At 34.0% G+C, this 23,755-nt stretch overlaps 1 protein-coding gene across 1 annotated transcript; it reads right to left on the minus strand.

Annotated features, from left to right (window-relative positions):
- Positions 1–6,886: 6,886 nt before the first annotated feature.
- Positions 6,887–7,975, minus strand: LOC125359839 (vomeronasal type-1 receptor 90-like). Its single transcript, XM_048357718.1, has one exon. The coding sequence runs from the start codon at positions 7,973–7,975 to the stop codon at positions 6,887–6,889; it is 1,089 nt and encodes a 362-aa protein (XP_048213675.1).
- Between the last annotated feature and the right edge of the window lie 15,780 nt (positions 7,976–23,755).

Genomic DNA, 23,755 nt, shown 5'->3' on the forward strand with positions numbered 1-23,755 from the left:
TATATATGAATATATATAAATGTATATATAATATATATGGCAGAAAGTTAGATGGTTAGAATGATAAACATATAGTCATATATGTTTGAAGGCAATATTATAGTCTTAATTTTATTAAGTATGTAATATTGTAATATGTGCTTATATAATATATGTATGTTAATTATATATTTTAAATATACATTTATGTGCATAGAAATATATGTGCATTTATAACACATATGTAATATATAATACATATAATTTAATCATGAATATAAATATTTGTAAATTACAAAATGACAATCACATACACATATATTTAGATTCATTCTGCTATATACTCTCTGCCAATTGTTGACTGATCCACTATTTACAGTAAGAGGAACCTTTTTATATTGATCTCTTTAACGTTCATTACCATATCATTTCAAAATTCATGAATGAAGCACCAGTGGCTCACACTTTTAATCCTAGCTACTCATGATTCTGAGATCTGAAGATTATGGTTTGAAACCAGTCCAGGCAGGAAAGTCTGTGTGACTCTTATCTCAACCACCAAAAAAGCTGGAAATAGAGCTGTGTCATAAGTGGTAGATCACTAGTCTTGAGCAAAAAAGTCAAGAACAGTGTTCAGGCTCTGAGTGCAAGTCTTGGGACTACCTCAAAAAATCATGACATATGGGTAAATTTGGTAAGCTGAAGAAGAGGGTTCATTTTTCAGCCCATTCCATGTGATTGGAGTGTCCTATCTTCCTTATGTGTGTTTTCTTTTCTTTGTATGCTCACAAGAAGGATTGTGAGAATGGGACCAGGTTACGGAACACAAGTCTTACTTTTGTATGCACGAAGGACAGTATATATAACAGATATAAATAGCACCAAGGCAAATGTTCATGGTTATATTTTATTCTTTTTTCCAAATGAATCAACATTTTCAGAACATGGTGACTGACTTTCACTTGGAGTGCTTTACTGAGATGTGGGAGCACAGGCTCCTACTCTCCACACTGCTGATGTACCTGGCCACCCTATTAGGAAATCTTACTATTGTCATTGTCACCACCTTAGATCAGATACTGCACACTTTTTTCCTTAGGAATCTCTTCATTATGTAGCACAAGAGCTATGTACATATGGCCATACAAGATGATATTAACGGAGATGAACTCCAAGGTATGGAAACAGGAGGTTTTTCTTTGTTGTTTTAATGTTTGGTGTGAAGTTAATTCTTTTATCTTTGATTTTCTTTTCCTTCAGTGTATCTCTTGTTATCACTGAATTTGATTTGTGTCATGTATATTGGTTTATCTGAATTGGGAAAGACAAGTGGAACAACAAATAGTGAGACAAAGGACAAGGATGAACCAATGGAACAGAAATACTCGTAGGACAACACATTAGAAATTAATTTTACAACTTGGGGGAGGAAAAGTGGGAGAAAAATGAGGGAGGAAGTAACCATGTTTAACAAGATATATACTCATTACCTTATGCAATTGTAACCCCTATGTACATCACTTTGACAATAAAATTAATCTTTTCACAGTGAATATGTGTTCCATTTCTATTGGCATCCCTAATGTCTGTGCTATCTCACTTGCTGAAAAATAGCCTCATATCAGTAGCTGTCTGTGTGATACCTGTTTTCTTAATCACTTACTGTGCTTTTGTGGAAATTCTGTTCTTTACCATCATGGCCCAGGCTGCTATGTGGCCATCTGTCAGCCCTTTTATTACCCTGTCATCATAACTCACCAGTGTAGTTCTGTGTCCATACCACACTGGCTTCTTCCCCCAGAGATCTTCTATTTACAGGTGTGCACACTGGCATCACATTCAGGCATCCTTCTTTCAGTCCATCGTGGTCCCTCAGTTCTTCTGTGATAGACCCATTTATCTGAGGCTGTCATGCTCAGATATTTTAAGCAATATTCTCTAAATTTTTGTTTCTACTGTTGGAATAGTTGGTTGCTGCTTTATCTTTATTTTCATTTCCTACAGACTCATATTTTCTACTGTGCTGAATTTCTCAGTGAAAGAAGAATCAGTAAAAACCTATCCTTGTATTCCTCATATTGTTGTGGTGCCTGTGCTTCTTTTTAAAAAATTAATTAATAATTTTATTGTCAAAGTTATGTACAGTCATATGTAAGGCAGTGAGTACATTTCTTATCAAACTTGTTACCTCCTCCCTCATTTCCCCGCCCTCCTCCATCCTTAATTCCCTTCTCCCCAGAATTGTATAGTTGGCTTACAGCATATTGTCTTCTAAGAATTGCTGTTGCATTGGTTATCCTTTTACCCCTTGTCTCTCCATTTTGAGGTTCATCTTCCATTGTTCTGATAAACATATATACAATACCCAGGGTACCAAAATCAGTTTCTATCTGGTGTCATTGTGTATCTGAGAGCTTGAGAAAACTCTGAAATGACTAAAGACATTATCTTTTCTGTGTTTTATACAATTGTTCCACAATTCCTAAATTCTATCTCCTACAGTTTCAGAACTAGAGAAAAGACACCATGTGGAATGTAATATTAAGAAAATAATATTGAGAAATTTTTGTAGGAAGACTTCATTTTTATTCTTTGAATTTATTGTTCAATGTCACTGAAATTAGCATTAAATCCAATTTGTGTCCTATGTATTGAACCAGTTTCTTAAATTTATTTGACATAAATATATATCATGAGTATTTTTCACTAGCATTTATTTATAACAGGAACAAAAACAATTTTAAGTGGTCATCATTTAAATTGTACATGCTATAAATTATAATAATTAGAAAATGTATACAAAAGGTTATGCTAAAATAGCGACATTTCCTCTTCTTTAATATAGAAAGAATATTTGAAATACTCAAAGCCAGTCCAGACAGGAAAGTCTTGGTGATTTTTATTCACCAGGAAACCCAAAATGGAGATGTGTCTCAAAGTGGTAGAGCACCAGCCCTAAGCAGAATTGCTCAGGGACAATACCCAGTTCAAGCCCCATAGTGAAAAAGTTTTAGATAGTTAATCTGACTAGCAGTGTGAAGCAAAACCCAACAAGAAGTTATGGCAAACTTTAAGATAGTCATATCATAGAAAGACATTGTGTATTGAGTCTGTGGTATTGAGTTGAAACTTAGAAAATTAATTAGATGACATTAAATTGGATAGTTCGGTATCCTAAGAGGCATCACTCTCTTATTTTACCTGAATCCAGGCATATAAAAGCCTGAGGAAAAATTTTGCATTCATAAAGTAATTTTTATCATAGGGCAACATGGCTTTCCAGTACTTTACTGAACTTTAAAGTCCCATTCCTTTTGTAAGTAATTGGTAATATTCTGAACCCAAACACCAGTGTTTGGCACAGTCCATGAGGTACTGTTCATTTTGAAGATGGACAGAGATGTAACAACTATCGAATCAAAGCCCAGTCCTTCTGTTGTCAGGTTATTAGTGGTTTAAAACATGGGGATCATTGTGTTATAATAGTCTATTGGTAAATATTTTGTTGACTTAGTAATAAAAAGTAGCATTATACACAGAAAACTATGCCATCTGTTAGTCATTCTTTTGGTGTAATTTCCCTAAATCCATGAAGAATTGCATTTTGATTCTGAATACAATATTAAAATTGACTACAGGTGATATGGAGAAGGGTAAGACATGGACTATTTTTAGACAAAGAACTAGATAAGCTCAACATATAGTGGTTTCCTTTTTATGACACTAAGGTTTGAACTCAGGGCCTCACACTTGCTGGGCAAGTGCTCAATCACCTGAGCCACATCTGTAGCTCAACAGATAATTTTTAAAGAGGTTATACAAAAAGTCTAGTTAAATGGAAGAAATAACCGTCCGTGATAGGCATATCAGGTGGATCATTATCCCATGAGAAGGAGCCTACCAGTAAAACATAGCAAAATCTGACAATCAGAAGGATCCTGTAGAAATCAAATGTTGGGCTAAAGACCAGAAGGAAAAGGTGAAGAAAAGAAAAAATATTGGTCTTTCAGCTTATTTTCATGGTCACAAAGTAATGGTCTAGTTTTTCGATAATGCATCTTATTTCCAATTAACCACCAAACAATCCAGAAGTAGAGCTGTGGCTCCAGTGGTAGCACAATAGCCATTAGCAGAAAAGCTAAGGGACCATGCTCAGAACTTTAGTTCAAGCCCTAGAAATAGCACAGATGCACGTGCACACACACGCGCGCCTGTGATTGCGCACGCACACACACACATACACACACACTATGGATTTGGAGGACTGCATTGATCTTTCAATCAATTATTATATTATTTTCTGTACAATATTGAACATTGTTATTCTCACACATTGATATATTCTATTTATTTCTTTCAATTTTTCAGTTTTAATTTTTATTCTAAAGCTCTGTTCTAATTATGATAATTTTTTGTGTAATGATGTTTTGTTATTATTATGAAGGGGAATTTTTCAGAATTTAATTTGCAGATTTCTGATTACTTTAATGTCCATGTAATGTTTAATTTGTGCAATATTTTAGTCATGCAATATATATATATATATTTTTTTTTTTTTTGGCCAGTCCTGGGCCTTGGACTCAGGGCCTGAGCACTGTCCCTGGCTTCTTCCCGCTCAAGGCCACTCTGCCACTTGAGCCACAGCGCTGCTTCTGGCCATTTTCTGTATATGTGGTGCTGGGGAATCGAACCTAGGACCTCGTGTATCCGAGGCAGGCACTCTTGCCACTAGGCTATATCCCCAGCCCAGTATTTTTAAATTTCTTGTTTCTTTAGAAATTGTTTAATTTCTGTGTATGATTGTGACATTTGGAACAAAATAAAGCTTTCTTTCTTTCCTAATCTGAATGATATTAATTACCTAAATATATTCCCTCTCCAATACCTCTAATGGAACTTCAAATAAAATAGTAAAGGGAGCAATTATTGTTCTACCGCCATTTAAAGTTATAGACTATGGCCCATTCTTTAATTATTGAATATGATGTCAGTTCTAATTTGACATAGATGATTTTTAATAGGTCCTAGATGTTCTATTCTATGTTTCTGGGGCATGTGGCATACATTAAATGTTTTTCTTTATGTGTAAAATGTTTATTTTGGTCTATTGCTCAAGTAATATTGTACAGTATTGGTTGCTTTTTTATATTAACATTGCACTTGTAAAATAAAAACATAAGTTAAACAACTGTTCATGGTGTATAACTATTTTAATATTTTTGATTCACCTCACTAGAATTTCCTGAATTTAAGTACATACACATTTGAGAGGAGCATATGAGAACTTTTCAGAAACTGAACCAAGTAAGGCTTGTATCCAGGGGTATATTCAAACTAAGAAATATGCATTTTATTTAGATACATATGACCAGATATGCTGATTATCAAGACATCAGATCCATGTGTCTTGTCCCATTTTCCATGTAAGGGGAAAAATAATATGGCTGCAGATCTCTAAAATGCAGTCTATCTACATACTTACATTTAGAATCCAAATATAAATTATTGTGCATATGTGAAATAAAGCTACCTAGATGTGGATGAAAAGACATCCATGCACATACTGTTCTAATATAAGAATTACCTTTAAAATACATGTGTTTTTCTTACTGTTATTGAACAGTTGATATACAGAGAGGTTAAAGTTCCATGAATCAGGTAATGAGTAATGAATACAATTCTTTTAGAACTATATCACCCCTTTCAGTTTTCTGTCACAGTTATTTCCTCCTGTCACCACCCACAAGATATCTGGTTAATTTTCCTCAGTGTCTATGGAGTACCACTACTATATTTGCTCACCCTTGGTCCACATTTTCTGTACTTTCCCTTGCCATCCTAAATGCAAACAAATAAGTCAAAAAGAAGAAAACAAAAACAACAACAATGGTAACTAAAACCTGACTCATATTTCCTTTTCTTGGAGTTCATCTCATATAATAATATTTTATATGATCATATGCATATAGCTATTGAGCCTTGTCAGCCATTCCTATATATATATATATATATCCTTCAGCCTTAATGTATGCATGTGTGGAATACTATATAATTTATCATGTCCCAGTGTGGGTGCATACATACGTGTGTGTGTGTTGTGTGTGTGTGTTTCAATGTTTTTACTTATAGATTTATAGTTACATTCTAATTATAAAAATTAGGTCAGGCACACAGTCTTATAAATGGTACAATATCAAAAAATAAATATATGATATAATACCATATGTTACATCAATGGAATAAATAGGTTTCAAACCAACGTGGGAAGAGCAAGACACTATATGTTTGTCAAGCCATCTTTGTAAAAGACCTGAAGGGAATACAAGCAATAGAAGCATTATAAATAAAATAATATATTACATATAAAAGTAGACTAGTTTAGTATTGAAAGTACTAGCTGAATAAAATTAAATACAAGTAATGGTAGACATAATCAAGGAAGTAATAATTTACATACATATTTAAATTTAGAAATTGGAAATAGAATCGTACATTCAGAAATCTACTGTTAGAAAAGCACAGAAAAATCACTAGTCACAATAAAAGTGTGTAACATCTAAAAAGTTGAAAAAACTCGAAGGAGTTGAAAAAAATAATGATAAATTTCAAGTGTGAGGGAGGAAATTTCTTGAGCTTGTGTATAGTCAGGCAAAAGCAAAACATATTAATAAGGCAGAGAAAAATTTTTATTCAGAAAGAACACATCATATATACTGCATAAAATGTTTTCAAATGTTCATATACATAGTGATTTCTTATAAGAGCCCTTCAATGAATGAAATGAAAGTGAAAGAATAAAATATCTGAGAAAATATCTGAGCTATTAATACCCTAATAGATAATGACCCAATTTACTCCCACATTTTATTTAAATAAAAGAAAAAATCTTATCTAAATTTTGATTGATTCAATTGATAGCACAGATTTTTTTAATATTTTGCACAGTAGCTTTGATAATTTTATGGGAAGTGGTTTGTATTATAGGACAAACAGTTGCATATATATTGAGCACTAGTTTTTGCACACTAAAAAGGACTGGATCATATTTCCATATTAAGGTAGAGAAGGAATGAATGATGGTGTCTGCCCAGTACATGACCACGAAGAAACTCACCAGCAGCAGGATGGTCTTTGTGGCCCTTTGTTCTGGGGAGACTCTTGAGGTCAGCTTGGTGCTATGGAGGTGCTGTGATTGCCTCTGATGCCTGAACAACAGAATCACCATGTACGCACTGGAGAGTAGCATAAGTCCTACAAGGAAGACATCTCTGAAGAATGTCAGAACAAAAAATAGTTCCTTGATGATGGGGTTTACAGAGGCAATTGAACAGTGTTTATTGATTCTCATTAAATTTTTCTGGCTTTTGTTGGAATATACTACAGTATAGAAGATAAAGTAAGTACCAATAGATAAATTCCAGCACCAGAAAATGATAACTATGTAGACAACATAGTTTGTAAATTTGTGTTTAAATCTTACTAACCAGGAGGTGCTGGGACTGATGGTGATGGCCTGAAACACACTCAGGAGGCAGGTGGTACTGATGGAGATACCCCTCGTCACTCTGTGCATAAAAATCAATGCCTTGCATTTGTAGTCAATCTTCAGTTTCTGTGATTCAAAGATGTCTGGAGAAAAAATACACAGTGCAATGAGGAGCATCACCATATGAACAAGGGCCAAATGACAGCTGATCACGTCAGTGGGTTTAACTCTGAAATCTTGGAGAAATGTGAAAATATGTAAGAAAAGAAGAAAGATGTTGGCAGAGATTCCAGTACCAGCTTGGAATAAAAACAATTGTTGAGTGATAACTTGGAGGGAAACAGTGTTCATCTTCATAATCCTAAGGTCTTCAGAGGTGGGGCTGGTGTGCTCTTTAGGGACTGAAGGCTGGACTTCATGAAGGAATTGGGACTCGAACTGTATCTGGAATGTTCTGTGTCTCCTGTGTCCCTGGATTGATAAGGAATTACCATCTTTGAAAGGCTTCATTGGGAGACAAGGGAGAAGAAGCAATGGATAGTTGGCTTTGCGTAAGACAGTTAGTTATGGAATATTGTTAACTTAAAGTAGTTATGTCAGAGGCATGATAAGGAAGGGAAAACTATTAATAAAGTACACTAAAATATTAAGCAGTGGGAACCACATCATGGCCAGCAAGGTAAAGTCTATAAATATCCACAAGAGCAGAACAGCCACCTGGGAAGTTCTGATACCTGGGGTGGCAGTTGAGGGTCCTGCTGTGGAAATTGATGGGAGCTCCCAGAAACCTGGTACATACAGAGAATAAACTCCTAATCTATGTCACCTTAAACAGTTCAGCCAAAGGAGTTACAGTAATGGAGAGAGAAAGGATGAACAACAACGACCAAGACAAGTGTCAATTATCCGGAAGCATTGTACTCATAACATGACTTATAAAATGTAATCCTGTTGTAAGCTACTTAGAAACAGCAACAATAAAAACTGTCCAGCAAAGTCTACCAGTGGGCAGACAGATGACACACCTGAGAGGCAAGCAACCTTAGGCCAAACAATAGTAGCACCAACAAACAGCCCATAACTCACCAACTTGAACTCTTTGGCCCTTCTTTTATGCAAAGCCTTCTGAGAGGAAACAGGCCTGCTTAGTCACCTCTCTCAACTGAAACTGTTTGAACCTAGCCAGAAGTTTATATATAAATACACATATAGAAATCAAGAAAAACTAGAATTTCACAATTAAATCATCTAAGTCTTTGTCTTTCACAAGAGAAGACAGTAAAACCTTCCATGATAAACAAAAGGTAAAGGAATTCATCACCACTAAATCATTACTGAAAAAAAAATACTGAACAAAATCCTTGTTTTAGAAGGAAACAATTACAAAAAGAGACAATGGAGCAGGAAAATAATTAAGCAAACTTCAATAAAGCAACAAAAATTCTCAGTTATATGAATGCCAGTCAACATAACTCTCCAATCATAAGTTAAAATCTGACAAAACTGACTTCAAGATAAAAGAGATAAAAGAATTCACTTCACATTAGTAAAAGGAAATGATTCATAAAGAGGAATGACTTGATAATTGTAATGAAGTTAACCTGCAGCTTCAGAGTTTTATCTAGCAACTGAAGGATATAAATTCTTTTCAATAGCCCATGAAATTAATCTCACAAAATAGATTATATCCTAGAATATAAAACATACATGTGCAAATAAAAGTGGAAAAAAACTGTATTTAACTGATCCTGGTAGTGAATTAAACTGGAACTCAACAGTGAAATATATTACGGAAAATATTTTAAAACACAGAGTGTGTTAAGTAACATACTGACCAGATAGACAAGAATGTATGCTGTCTCTCATATATCAACATTACAACTAATTTATAATTGTACAAGTAAATATAGGGCTATATGAAAGTATACAGAAGTGTAAATGCCAAAGTATGGTATTTGCAGAGGAAAATTCAAATGATAAATTATTTAGAAGAACGGATTCAAAGACCAACAAAATGGATAACAGAAAGCTAGCACATGAAATATGTGTGTGGAGGGTGAGGCCAAGATAAGTAAAGAGAATCAGGGGGTGTGAACACGGTCATGATATTCAATACTTATCCTAAGAAATTAAGAAAATTGAGAAAAGATTTTGGGAAAGATATGGGAGAATGGTATGGGGTGACTTTTGTTGAATAGATCTTTTGAGAAGCTGCTTAAATAAAAATATAATTTAAATACACATAAAGACTGACAACATGTTGAATGACATATGGTTTATCAAAGAAATAAAGGGAGACATTTAAAAGTTCCCGGAAATCAATGAAAATAAAAGGACATCCTACCATTCCTATCAGAACCTCTGGCATACAGCAAAATCAGAGTTACAAGAAAAGTTCATAGTTAGGAAGGCTTACCATAACAAAAACAAACAAACAAAAAAACACACCAGGAAACGCCAAAAGTAATAATGAATGATCAAATATAAAATTGTATAATGCAATATGTTTTTCTACACAAACAAGAACAAACCAAAACTGAAGCAAGTAGATGGAGATAAATAGTAGAAATTAGAGCAGAAATGAATGAAATCGAAAGTAAAAGAACAATGAAGGAATCAATGAAAAAAAAGTTGGTTCTTTGAGAAAACAAATGTTGTTGATAATTCCACAGATAATTTGATATAAAAATGATAAAAGAGATTCAAATAGTAAAATTAGACATGAAAAATAAAACAATACAATAAAAAGAAAAGTTATCCAAACAATCAAGATGTGATTCCTTTAAAAAATATACTCAATTAAGCTAGAAAATCTAGAAGAATTAGATACTTTTCTAAATGCATAGGAGTGGCCAAAGCTGAAATATGACAATATGAACAATTTAAGCAAAGTCATAACAAAAAAGGACATTAAATTAATGAAGAGTCTCTCAAGAAAAGCTTAAGGCTGGTTGTGTTCACAGACAAATTCTACCAGAACATCAAAGAAGAACTATGTAACAATATTACAAGAAATGTACTCACTACCTTAGGTATGTAACTCTAACCCCTTTGTATGATAACCTTGACAATAAAATCAAATTAAAGAAAATAATTAATAAATTACTTCTCAAATTCTTTCATAAAATAGAAAAAGAAGAAATATCACTGAACTCATTCTATGAAGCATATGTTACGCCAAACCCAAAACTAGGCAGACATTAAAAATAAGAAAAGAATTATAGATCAATTTCTCTGATAAACATTGAAACAAACATTATCAGTAAAAATCACTGTTATTAGACTTTAACAGAATATTAAAAAAATCATACTGATGTGTAAGTTGATGTCATCCCTTGAATGCAAGTAATATATATTGGTAAAATACAGAAATTATTAAAGATAAAGAAGTATCACATAAATAGAACTTAGAACAAAAATCAGATGATCATCTTAATATGGGCAGAAAAAACATTCACAGAATTCAGTATTGTTTCATAATGTAAACTTGAAGAAACTAGGATTCAAGGGGACATACCTGAATTTAATAAAAATTACATATGATTAACAAATTGATAAGGAAACTGTACAGATAGTACTCATAAGAAGAAATGGATCAGGGAAATGTAGTACACATACACAATGGAATTTTATGCCTCTATCAGAAAGAATGACATTGCCCCATTCGTGAGGAAATGGAAGGACTTGGAAAAAATTATACTAAGTGAAATGAGCCAGACCCAAAGAAACATGGACTCTATGGTCTCCCTCATAGGGAATAATTAGCACAGGTTTAGGCTAGTCACGGCTGAGGATCACAAAAGCCTAATAGCTATGCCCTTATGAATGTGTAAGATAATCCTAAGTGAAATGAACTCCATGTTATGGAAACGACTTTCACTGTTGTAATTACTTTCAACGTGTGATGTGAAACCGTAGCTTCTTTTGTTGATGATCCTCTTGTATCCCTTTCCTGTGGTTGTACCCACACTATCACTGCATCTTATCTGAGTACATTGGAAACTGTATATACTGTTATTAGAACTAGGAAAGTGAAAGGGAATATCAAAATTGAGAGACAAAGGATAAAAAGACAAACGACTACAAAAGCAATACTTGCAAAACTGTTTGGTGTAAAGCAACTTAACAACTCATGGGGGGAGAGGGAAGGGGGGGAGGAGGGAGGAGGTAACAAACAGTACAAGAAATGTACCCAAGGCCTAACTTATGAAACTGTAACCTCTCTGTACATCACTTTGACAATAAATAAGAGAAAAAAATGTCACAGGACAACAAAAAAAAAAAAGAAGAAATGCAAATGATTAATATTTACATGAACAACTGTTACACACCCTTAGCGATAAAAGGAATATAAATTAAAAATTACACAAGATCGTTCATAGAATGACTAAAATAATCTTCTAATTAAGCATGCAGATGTTATTATGAACTACTGCCATGGGTCCATTATAAACACAAAGGTTAAAAACTAGAAGAATATTAAAATGTTGAAAGTAATTAGAAAGTTTGAAATAGCACTTGAGAAACATGGCTGCATATTAGTTTTTGTTTGTTTTGGTGATTTTCCCCACGTTTAAATTATACCTGTAAAGATACATCAAAATTATCACAATATGATCTATATTTTGAGATTTTACTTAATACAGAGATCCATTCCATGCTTTAGAAAATACTTAGGTCTTCACAAATAAGATAATTCCAGACAAATTGTATCAAATAACAGAATATCTTGTCTTCTACTGAGTAATCTGGCACTATCTATCTCATGTTGTATTTCTGGAATACATAATAATTTATCAGATTATACAAATATAGTACTGTGGACAAAATCATGCCAAATAGCTTGGAAGATTACTATCAACTGGATATGAAAAACTTAAATAAAGTATCCTTGGTCTTAGAACAGATAACTAAAGAACAGTCTAAATGAAAGTATGACATTGTTTATATAAACTCAAGCATGAATTTGTTTAGAATAAATTTATTATTATTATTATTATTATTATTGTTTTCTTTTTGGCCAGTTCTGGTGCTTGGTCTCAGGGCCTGAGCATTGTCTCTGGCTTCTTTTTGCTCATGGCTAACAGTGTACCACTTGAGACACAGTGCCACTTCTGGCTCTTTCTGTTTATAGGGTGCTGAGCAATCGAACCCAGGGCTTCATACATTTAAGGCAAACACTCTACCATTAAGCCACATTCCCAGCCCTAGTAAATACTTTTATTATTTTAATAGCAAAACCTATTTGCTTGAATAGTGTTGTTTGGAGGAAGTTGAAATAGTGTTATTATTTTAAGAAATGTGGAATGGTTTTGGCACTCTGATTTCCAGCGCTTTTTTAAGTTAATCTGTGCATGATAACACATCCTATGTATATGAGTCAAAATGTTATTACATTCTCAAAATTTAAAATATTCATGGAGCAGCATTTTAAGATCTATCACTGGTCATTGATTGTGAGACTTTCAGGTGGAAAGATATGGGCTGTTACATATTAAGTGTCTATTGATAGAAAATGCTTTAATCAAAATCAGAAATAGGAACTTTCTAAACAAGACACCTCAGTTAAGGGTCTTAATGAAATAGACAACATGTAAGTTTAGGTAAGCAATCAATAACATTAAATAACTACAAATGTATCAATTATTCTCTGGAAATAGAACTTAGATTTTGTTGCTTTTGTTGTTTGCTGGTACTAGTGTTTGAAGTCTTGGCTTTGCACTGGCTAGCCAATCACTCTACCACTTGAGCCATTTCAATTTGGTCATTTTTGAGATAAAGACTTTTTTTTTTTTGCCTCAGCAGGCCTGGATAATGATCCTCCTACTTACATCTCTTAGATGTAGAGAATAGCACACTCCATAATGCCCTCATTCTGTACAGATACAGTATCATGGACTTTTTTCTAAGGCTAACTTCCCACTGTGATTCTTCCTGTGTCTACTTCCTAATGAAATTTATGTGCAGCTGAATGTGTAAAAATGATGAAAATATTACTTGCAATGTAGAAGTGGCTCTAGGGCTACTGGAGAAAAAAAACCCAGAATACGTTAGGTGGACATTGATCACAGCCACATGCATTGAGGTTGACAAAATTCTGGAAGTGAGAGATGTATTGGATAAAGTTGAAAGACACCAAGAAAGTGTCAGACTTTGGAAAATAGAGGCATGCTTCCCTACATATGACTCAATTATAGGAAGAAAGTCTTAGCAATGGTCTATAATTGATTTTAAGGGAAAATCAAAATACTCTATGTCCCAAATTTCTTCATCAAACACACTAGGACCCAAGGATATATGGAAAGACAATTCCTTCTTGAATGGAAAAAAGGCAGAATTTCATTATGAATGTTTTAAGAAAAAAATGTTTAATGCTCAAAAATGTTAATAGAAGTTTTCTATTAATCAAATCTCTTCAGCTATTGATGTCCTTATAGTCACAAATGGAAAATTCAATGCAATAATTTATTTCATTCTTATTTTATTTATGTGATTTTATTTAACTTTTTACAAGAAGTGACTATTCTCTGCTTTCCTCTAAAAATTGTTCATAGATATTAGAATTTTATTTTTACTAAATTTAAACAGTAAACGAAATGTCATGAATATCCATCAATTAGGTTAAATTTACTTGTGTTTCATGAATAGGTTTAGTATACAAATATAATTTGGAATGTTTGGTCCAGTAATATTAGAAAGTGTTTTATGCACTATCTCTTTTAATGTTACAAAATGTATTAATCATGCTTCTATAAAAAATATGACCAAATAAATACTCCCTTGTTAGTCTTTTGATTATGTATAACATATTAGTATTAAAGTCAGGATAATATCTGAAATTTTGCTGGATATTAAATATGTGATAATAGGAAAAAGCCGTATTTCTAATATTTTGCTAATCAAATTGTTAGTGTTCCTTCTTACAGTAGAATGTACAAAACTTATTTATAGCCATCTATTAAGATCTTTCAATTGGGTAAAATCAATAATATCATGTTAGTTTAAGCACTGGTGGCTCATTTCCATAATCCTACCTATACAGCAGCTAAAATCTGAGGATCGTGTTTTGAAGCCAGTTCAGGCAGGAAAGTCTGTGAACCTCTTATCTCCATTAATAACAAGAAAACTGAAAGTGGAGCTGTTGGCTCAAATTGGTAGAGTGTTAACTAGTCTTGAGCACAAGAACTCAGGGACAACCAGACCAGACCTTGAGTTCAAGCCTCATGACCACCCAAGAAATGTCCTTTTAAACATTTATTATTCTTTATATAATAGATCTAATGTGGCAACTTATACTTATTACACGAAGGGTTTTGTTTAGCTATTTTTACTTTCTAAAGTTTACGTGTTTCAATAAGAGAGCAGCAATTTAAGATGTCCATTTAGCTGTTAAACGCTTCTTTTTTTTTTTTTTTTTCTTTTTGGCCAGTCCTGGGGCTTGGACTCAGGGCCTGAGCACTGTCCCTGGCTTCTTTTTGCTCAAGGCTAGCACTCTGCCACTTGAGCCACAGCGCCACTTCTGGCCATTTTCTGTATATGTGGTGCTGGGGAATCGAACCCAGGGCCTCATGTATATGAGGCAGGCACGCTTGCCACTAGGCCATATCCCCAGCTCTGTTAAACGCTTCTTGATCCTCTTCTATCATTTTTTCCCATTTCAACTTCCCCTTCCCAGATGTATTTCCCACTTACATTTCCCTCTCATATTTCCCACTTCCTCAAGTATGTACATTAAGTATTCTACAACTTTGCTTAGTCTTTTATCTGAGCTTATTAACACCATTTAAAAGATTAGAATAAATCAATTACTTTTCAAGTCTAAAACATTCCAGAGAAAAGCTCTCATTTTCACTAAGAATATCCAAATGATTTCAACATTACAATGCTCAATTATTTTGCAGAATCTGCAAACCTTTAAATGTAGTGATAGGCTTGTTTATTAAGTTAGCAGTATTATTTTCAATTTCATTTGGACAATTTATTTAGTACATGGGTTTTGGCGACCCAGTTATCACAAAATATATAATTCAATTCTCTTTCACTTTATACCTGAGCTGACAGAAAATGCAGTACGTACATGTTCCATTAAACTAAATGTCATCCAACATTTGTCAAATATTATCCTGTTACAATTTGATATCTAAATTCATATTTGAGCAAAGTAAGCTTCCGAAAGTATGCTTGTGGCTCTGTACCTCCAGAAATGAATTTAAAGACAAAAAAAGACCTGCAGCTCATCAGAACCACAACAATAATTCTGAATATTTTCTTGTGATGAAAAAGAAAATCAAGTTTACCTCAATATATTTTCAAATATTTACTGGAAGTAATATACAAGAAAAATACAACACAAAATTGTCTCCTGGACAAAGATACCTCACAAGTTTACCCTAGTGGGCGCATTGTGTAATCTAGAATGATTCTTTCTAGTGTACAAACCATTAGATTGGTTGTTCAAAATTGTACAAAGTTTTGTTTTTTCTTTCTCCCTTTCACTGTCCCTCTCCCTCTCTCAATTTCTCTGTTTTGGCATTTAATACAGTCTCCTCTGAAACAATTGACAGGTTTCTTTACCTGCTTAGAAGTTTAAATCAATCACATACACACACACACACACACACACACACACACACGCACACACACACAGAGAGAGAGAGAGAGAGAGAGAGAGTAAAATCCTAATAACGTCAATGAGTTGAAAGTTTACAGAAATAAATACTTCACAAATTGACTGCTGATATAAAAAGAAAGACTGAAAGATTATACTGGAGTGTGATGGAAATGGGACAAGAAAGAAGATAGTCATCTGATCTCATGGGAAAGGATATTTCTTGCCTAAGTGAAAGACACCTAACCCCTCACCCCATCTCGGCTCCATAAGTTAAGTTAATGTAATCAAAATAACATTGGGATCAGTATTAACACAGTTTGGGAAGATGTATGTATAGATAGAGGAAAAACTCTCTAGAAAGGAAACTAAGTGGTAGATTTTTTTCCTCTCTTAGTTCTTTCTATTTGAGGAAAAATATTATCATAAATATGAAAGAAGATGGCTGTGGTAGCAATACTCTAAGACAATATTTGCTAAAAGTTGTATTGGTTTTCACCTCAGGGAACGAAGAAATAGGGGCCATAGCAGCAGGGGGTGGGGGAAGGGAAGAGGGAAAGTGAGAGAGGGAAGAAAGGGAAGGCAGGGTAATGTCTGCAAACTCTGGGTCTAGGTTTTGCGAGACCAGCACCCCAGTGACCTACAACTTGAAAAATTGACGCAGCATAAAAAAGTATATTAGAAAACTGAACCCAATTTAAACAGTACAACTAGAGATGACACAGTAAACCACTTAAAATGGATGTAATTTAAAACAGTTTCAAAATAAAAAAGAAACAACTAGAAGATAGGGAATCCCTCCTTTCTTTCTTTTCTTCCCTCCCTCCCTCCCTCCCTCCCTCCCTCGCTCCCTCCCTCCCTCCCTTCCTTCCTCTGTTTCTGTCTCTCTTTTGCCAGTCATAGGGCTTGGCCTGAGCATTGTCCCCAGCTTCTTTTTTTTAATCTGGGTTTTTTTTTTTTTTTTTTTTTTTTTTGCTCAAGGCTAGTAGCACTCTACCACTTGAGCCACAGCACCCACCTCTGGTGTTTTCTGTGCATGTGGTTCTGTGGAATCAAACCCAGGGCTTCATGCATGCTAGGTGATCACTCTACCACTAAGCCACATTCCCAGCCCCGTGAATTATTTCTGATTTGATATTTCTTACTAGATTAAAGAGTATATCAGTTCAGGTCTGAGAATGTGGCTTAGTGGCAGAGTGCTTGCCTAGCATGCATGAAACCCTGGGTTTGATTTCTCAGTACCACATAAACAGAAAAACCTGAAGTGGCACTGTCACTCAAGTGGCAAAGCTCTAAGCTTGAGCAAAAGAAGCTCAGGCCCTGAGTTCAAGACCCAGGACAGGCAAAAAATAAATTTTAAAAAGTTATATAAGTTCATGCAGAAATGTAACCTAAATAGAAAATCTATTCAAATAAAAGTAATTTCAATTTACATATATCAAGGCATTAAAAATACTTTCACAAATCTATAAATTTATGACTCATTCATTTCATAAATTTGATATTTTCACATCTTAAAATGTCTACTGGGTGTTTTTTTTTTTTTGATTCAGTAAGACTTTAGACTAAAATTCTGTTAGAATGCACCTTAACAATAGTTCCCTGAAAAAATTCTACTTTGCCTACTCATTATCTGTATTCTGGGTACTCACAGTTAGTGAATGAGAGAAATAAACAGCCAGAGAGCCTTTAAGGTAAGTCCATGTGGAACTAGGCAAGGAGATGTGATTATAAAGGAGTGCCATCAGCTCATCTCTCACTAGACTTACAATCATTGTATCAAGACAAGCTAGGCCTTGGGAACATTAGGAATTGGAGTCAACAAAGCAAATTTTGGAAGAACAACCATGTTGGATCAGCTGGTTCCCAATCCTTTTCCTTTGTGAGTTCATCTCTCTAGGCCATGTCTAAGTAGCTTGTTTTAATCTTTGTTGACAGGAAGAGAAGTGAAATACATAACACTCCCTTAAAAACAAGAACAAAACTGTCAGATTTCCTGATCTATCTCCATGGCTGTAAGTGTCCTAGTGGCCTCTACACTTATTCTCTAATGGTTTGATGAGCTCAGCTAGATTACAATAGACTTAATAAAGCTAAAGGAAACTATTTAAGAAAGATAGCATATCAATGTTTACAATAAAAAGTATGGTTTGTATATAAACTTTCACATGCTTAGTTAGATTTCTTTTGTGTCTTATTTTAATCAGAATTTCACAAATCTCTTTCAAGTATATCCAGCTAGGTCTATAATAGGGTGAATTGATTCTTCTTCATGATGGCCATCCACCAATTTTTGGATGCCAAGAATTTTACACTAAAAAAAAAGTCAATTTGCAGACATGATTGTGAAGAAGGAGATTATCCTGGTTTATCTATAAAGATGTGATGTCATCCCAGGTAGAGTTAGAGACCAGTGACCCAAGTCTGTAATCTTAGCTACTAAGAATGCAGAGAAATTGAGTATTACCAGTTTATCCATTCTGGAGAAGAAATGTCTGAGGGACACTCTGTACAAAATAATAAGTCATCAGGACTGGAGGCCTGACTCAAATGGTATAGAGTCCACTGAGCAAGCACAAAACCCTTCATTCAAACTCCAGCACCAGCAAACATTAAGATGGTCAGATTCAAATATGTAAGACTGTAACCATGAAGCTACAAGAAGGAGAGGATGCTGTGCTGTGTTTAAAAGTAAGAGACCTGGAACTAAGTCACATAGGTTGCCTCTAGAAGATAGAAAAGGCAACAAATTATACAGTAGACCCTCTAAAAGGAAATGACATGACATTCTATCACATTGTGGGTCATGGAGACTCTCTCAGCAGTTAGTTCCTCTAGAAGTCCAAGGTAACTAATTTCTATGGTTTTAAGCCAATCAATCTAAGATAATTTATTATAGTGGAATCAGGAAATTAACTCAAATAATCTGACCCAGGACTCAGAGTTAAATTAGTTTGGAGAAGTGTGTGTGTGTGTGTGTGTGTGTGTGTGTGTGTGTGTGTGTGTGTGTGTGTGTGTGTACTAGGAATTGACAGTATGCTCTGTTCCTCAGGGACTGGGCACTGTCCCTGTGTCTTTGCTGGGCCACACCTCTGCTTCTGGCCTGTTGGTAATTCACTGGAGATTCTTGTCTCGCAGACTTTCTTGCCCAGGTTGGCTTTGAACCATAATCTTTAGATGTTATAGTACTGAGTACATAGGACTACAGTCTTGAGCCATCTGTGCCTGGCTGAGATGACAATTCTTATCATACAAAAATAACTTTATAGTGGTGTTTAATTTGCACTAATGCATGACTTTGTACTGTGTTTGTGTGTGTCTGTGTGTGTGTCCTAGAAATTTACCCTACACACCTATCTATCATCCCATCATCACTCAGGAAATGCAGGTGAAGGACTGAGGGCTTAAGACTAGCCAGTTACAAAGTGAGAATGTGACCCCAAAATAGGAACAAAACAAACAGAAAGCACAAAGATGAAATAAATTTGTTGGTCCTGGGATTTTAACTCTGGACCTGGGCACTGTCCCCTAGGTTTTGTACTCAGGGCTCTATTACTTGGGCCAGGCTCTATTTCTGGCTTTTTCTAGCTAACTGGAGTGGACAGTCTCTCTTATCTGGGCTTTCTTCCAACTGTGAACCCCAGATCTCACCCTCCTGAGCAGCTAAGTATGAGTAACCTGTGCCTGGCTTGGTTTTGTGTGTGTGTGTGTGTGTGTGTGTGTGTGTGTGTGTGTGTATGGAGGCTTGTGTTGTATGCTGGTTTGGGGGCTTGAATTCAGGGCCTGGGTGCTGTCGATAAGCCTTTGTTATTAAGACTAGCTCTTTACCAATGGTATCTGGATTTTCTTTTTTTGGTTGCTAATTGGACAAAAGAATCTCACAGCCTTTCCATCCTGGGTTAGCTTTCAAACTTAATCCTCACGTTTTAGCTTCATCAATAGCTAGTATTGGAGTGCCCACCAGAGATAAACTATGCTTTAAAAATAAAATAAATAAAATATTATAATTTAATCCAAAATCATAAGAGCTCTTTCCTATGTTGTGTTTTGTAGTTTACTTTTATATTTTTAGTTTCAGGTTTACACTTGGTCCCTGAATTATTTTCAATTAACTTGATGTAAAACTCAGTTCAGTTCAAATTTTCACTTACAATGAGTTCATATGTTTCAGTGTCATTTTTAGAAAAAAACACCTATTTTTTAAATAAATTTTCTCTGGATTTATGTCAAAAACCCAGGGACCCACTTGTAAATGAGGGCTTATTTTTCTGAACTTTTACTTACATTTTGTTAGTTTTCTTGTCTTTACAATAAAAACACACTTTACATTTTTGAATATAGCTTTTCATAGTTTTTCTAATTAATCTCTTAAGAATTCCAACTTTTTGATATATTGTAGAAGGTATTTTTGTTTCAATATTATAAGAATAGTCAAATAACATACATGCATAGATATATTTATCTTATGACTTCCAAACACACTAAATTCAACTAAAATTTTTAGTAACTAAAAATTGTAATAGATTTTCTGTAAATACAGTATTATTCCTTTTCTAATTAGATAACAATTTCCAATTTTCTGATTTCTTTTCTTGCTGGTTTTTGATTATTATTCAATTTATTACATTGAATACAATAATTTGGAAGTAAATATAAAGAAGCAATTTCTAAAAATCCATACCCTCTTAATTTTCTTAAAAGCCATTTATATTTAAAGGTTCCTAGAAGATATAATTCTCAACCTCTGGGATGCATTGCACCTCATCACATAGAATGAATTATATTTTGTCTACATCTAATTATTTTGAATAATTCACCAGAATTCCATTCTGGTGACAGCATCTAAACTTTATATGTCCCTTTCATGGTGTTTCTGAGAATGGATTGACAGTAAAAGATATTCCTTTTATAATGTTACTGAGAAATTATGAGATTATGTGCCACGTTAGTAATAACAAGTAAATGGAAAAAAATGGAGATACTTAAGTAGAATTAAATTAGGACCCCTCAAGTTCTGATGGGAAGCTCAACTGTTAGAGTGTATGGAGTGCTCTACATAGGATGGTCTTGCCTTCCATGAAGAGAACACTTGACTCTAAACTAATAAGCAATGTTCTACTTTCTTCCCCTATCCTCCCAAATATATTAAAAGCAAGAACTGAATCAATCAGTTTTAAAGAAATCTTCATTCCAGAACAAAAATTGAAGTTATTTATAATAATTGAGGGGTCATTATGACCAACACATACACACACACACACATACACATGCATACACACACATGCATTTGTTAAAATGAAGACATTTTGTACAACTGGTTTATGTCAATGGAAAAGTTTAAAAAAGAATATGTTCATTAATATAATATTATGTAGAATCTGAAGGATAAAACTTAGAATTAGAAAAAATATAGCCCATGATAAGACAAATAAACCTTTCATATAAACCAATTTAGAATTAATCTGATGTTAGAATAGGCACAAAGGATATTATAAATAGTTATAGTTGCAGTTTTTCCCACATTACACACATTAGTTTTCCTCAGGAGTCAATATTTTATGATTATAACTTATTTTCCAGAAGTTTAGTAATGGATATTTATCTCCAAAATCTTTCTATTAAAGTTGGTACCTTGGAACATAACATAATATAACATAACATTCCCATCTTCACTCAATTATGCAAATGTATTATAGGGGATATTTTAATATTGTTCTATTGAGTACAAATGACATGTAAGATATAAAATGTAGGCTTTCTATAGGACATCCAAAAATTGTATAGAAGCATTACTGTCTAATTCCAAATCCACGGTGGTACTTAACTTTCACTCTGTCTTTTCCCCAGCCACTGTCTTTTACTAAAATATGTTCTATGTCTATATAGTGGCTTATTATGATATTATTTGTAAACATAGTTACATGCCCTGTGGCAACTGGTTTCATTCACTAGTGAATAATTTTAAGCAGAAGTTCATAGAAAGTTTTGCATTTTGCATAAGCACAATGGTTCAGTATTTGTTAAGTTTACACATTGACTTTAGAGAAAAATACAACTCTGAGAAGAATTGGTATTTCAAATCAGAGATTTTCCAATTAAAAATACATCTAATTTCTGAACATGGAACGTTTTATATTCATGTTATTGCAAAATACTTAGCAAAGTAGAGAAAATTTTAATCCTTAGAAATTCTGCTGTGCATGCCTAAGTCACATTCTGTGTCTATCTTCTCAAAAAGCCAATATCCTCTAGTTTGCTTTTCCTTCTTTCTTAACAATTCCCTCCTACAGCTACTTGGGCACCTTTACTTTTCTTAGTCCAGTGTAACACTCACTTCTTGGCCTCTCTGTTTCCCAAGAGAGCCCTAATTGCCTTAGCATCTGTCTTCTGACTGATACTCATAAGACTTACGAACAGATGCCCAGGAGACTGTTCTCTGAATATGGGATCTAAGAGGTTGTTACCTTATTAGCTTAATGATCCTCATGGTTATTGTTCATATCCTTTACTTACAAAAAGTTAACTTCAATTCCAAACTTTACCTCATTATTAGGTGCTAATTTTCCTTTGTATTTGTGCTCATTAGGAGGGCACTGTTCTGTGTGGTGCTTAAATAAAGCTCAGGGGAAGGGAGGATGCATGCTGTGAATGCAAGCTGTCTACAAGACACAGGAATAGCTCAGTAATGGCAGACTCTTATGTACTTCATAGAAAGAAACTTTTAGTTTGTAATCACTTGGGATTCTTTAGAATTTTGAAGTCTACTTTCATTTGCTCAAAATTATGGAAGAAAAATGAGGCAAGAGGTATCAGGTTTGACAAGAAATGTACCTTATGTATGTAACTATAATCCCTCTGTATATCACCTTATCAATAAAATAACGTTTAAAAAATTTGGAATGTTACACGACAGGAATCCAAGGTATGGGGCTATGTTGATAATGATGTCAATTCACTAGTTAAAATCTTCATGTGCCCGCTGATATTAGTCAATGTAAGACATCATCCAATCAAAGGGTCATGCTCAGCTAAAATTACTACAATACATTTATTATTGTAGCTATGTGGAGTGTTGCTACAAAAGATGAGAAAAAAGGAAAACTTCACTTAAGAGTCCATTTAAGAGGAACATCATTAAAAATTGGAGAAGTACACGATTGACAATATCTATTTCTGCATGTGAGAAAGGACAAAAAGGCCACTGATCACTAGTTGCCCACATACATAACCATTATTCCTTTGAAATGTCTTTTTTATTCTACATAATAAACAAGTAATTTATTTTACTTGTGACATAACAAAAATCCATTGTCATTAATAACATTTATGAAGCTTATCTTTGAGTTAATTGCTCAATTGCTTCTATTAAATACATTCATCAAGCCAATCTGCTTTAAAGTTGATTGTGCAATACTTTTGAATAATCGTAGGTATATAAGTATGCATTAATGAAGTTGCTTTAGGAAGGCATTAACCAGACCTGGTGATCTATGTTGTCATTGGATTCATGGTAACTTTACTTAACCTTCTTAAGGAGAAAATAAACAATAATTTTGACCAATAATTTTGAGTCCTTTTTTCACTTATTCTGTAGAGTTTTTACCTCATGTTTGGCAAAATTAGGCAAATAGTATATGACTAGCATAGTAAAAATTTTATTTATATGAGCTTCAACATGAATT

This window comes from Perognathus longimembris, chromosome 11 (genome assembly GCF_023159225.1).
Source record: "Perognathus longimembris pacificus isolate PPM17 chromosome 11, ASM2315922v1, whole genome shotgun sequence".
NCBI lineage: Eukaryota > Metazoa > Chordata > Mammalia > Rodentia > Heteromyidae > Perognathus > Perognathus longimembris.

Coding starts and splice junctions, on each gene's coding strand:
- LOC125359839 (XM_048357718.1), bottom strand. CDS start 7,975: ATGAAGCCTTTCAAAGATGGTAATTCCTTATCAATCCAGGGACACAGG.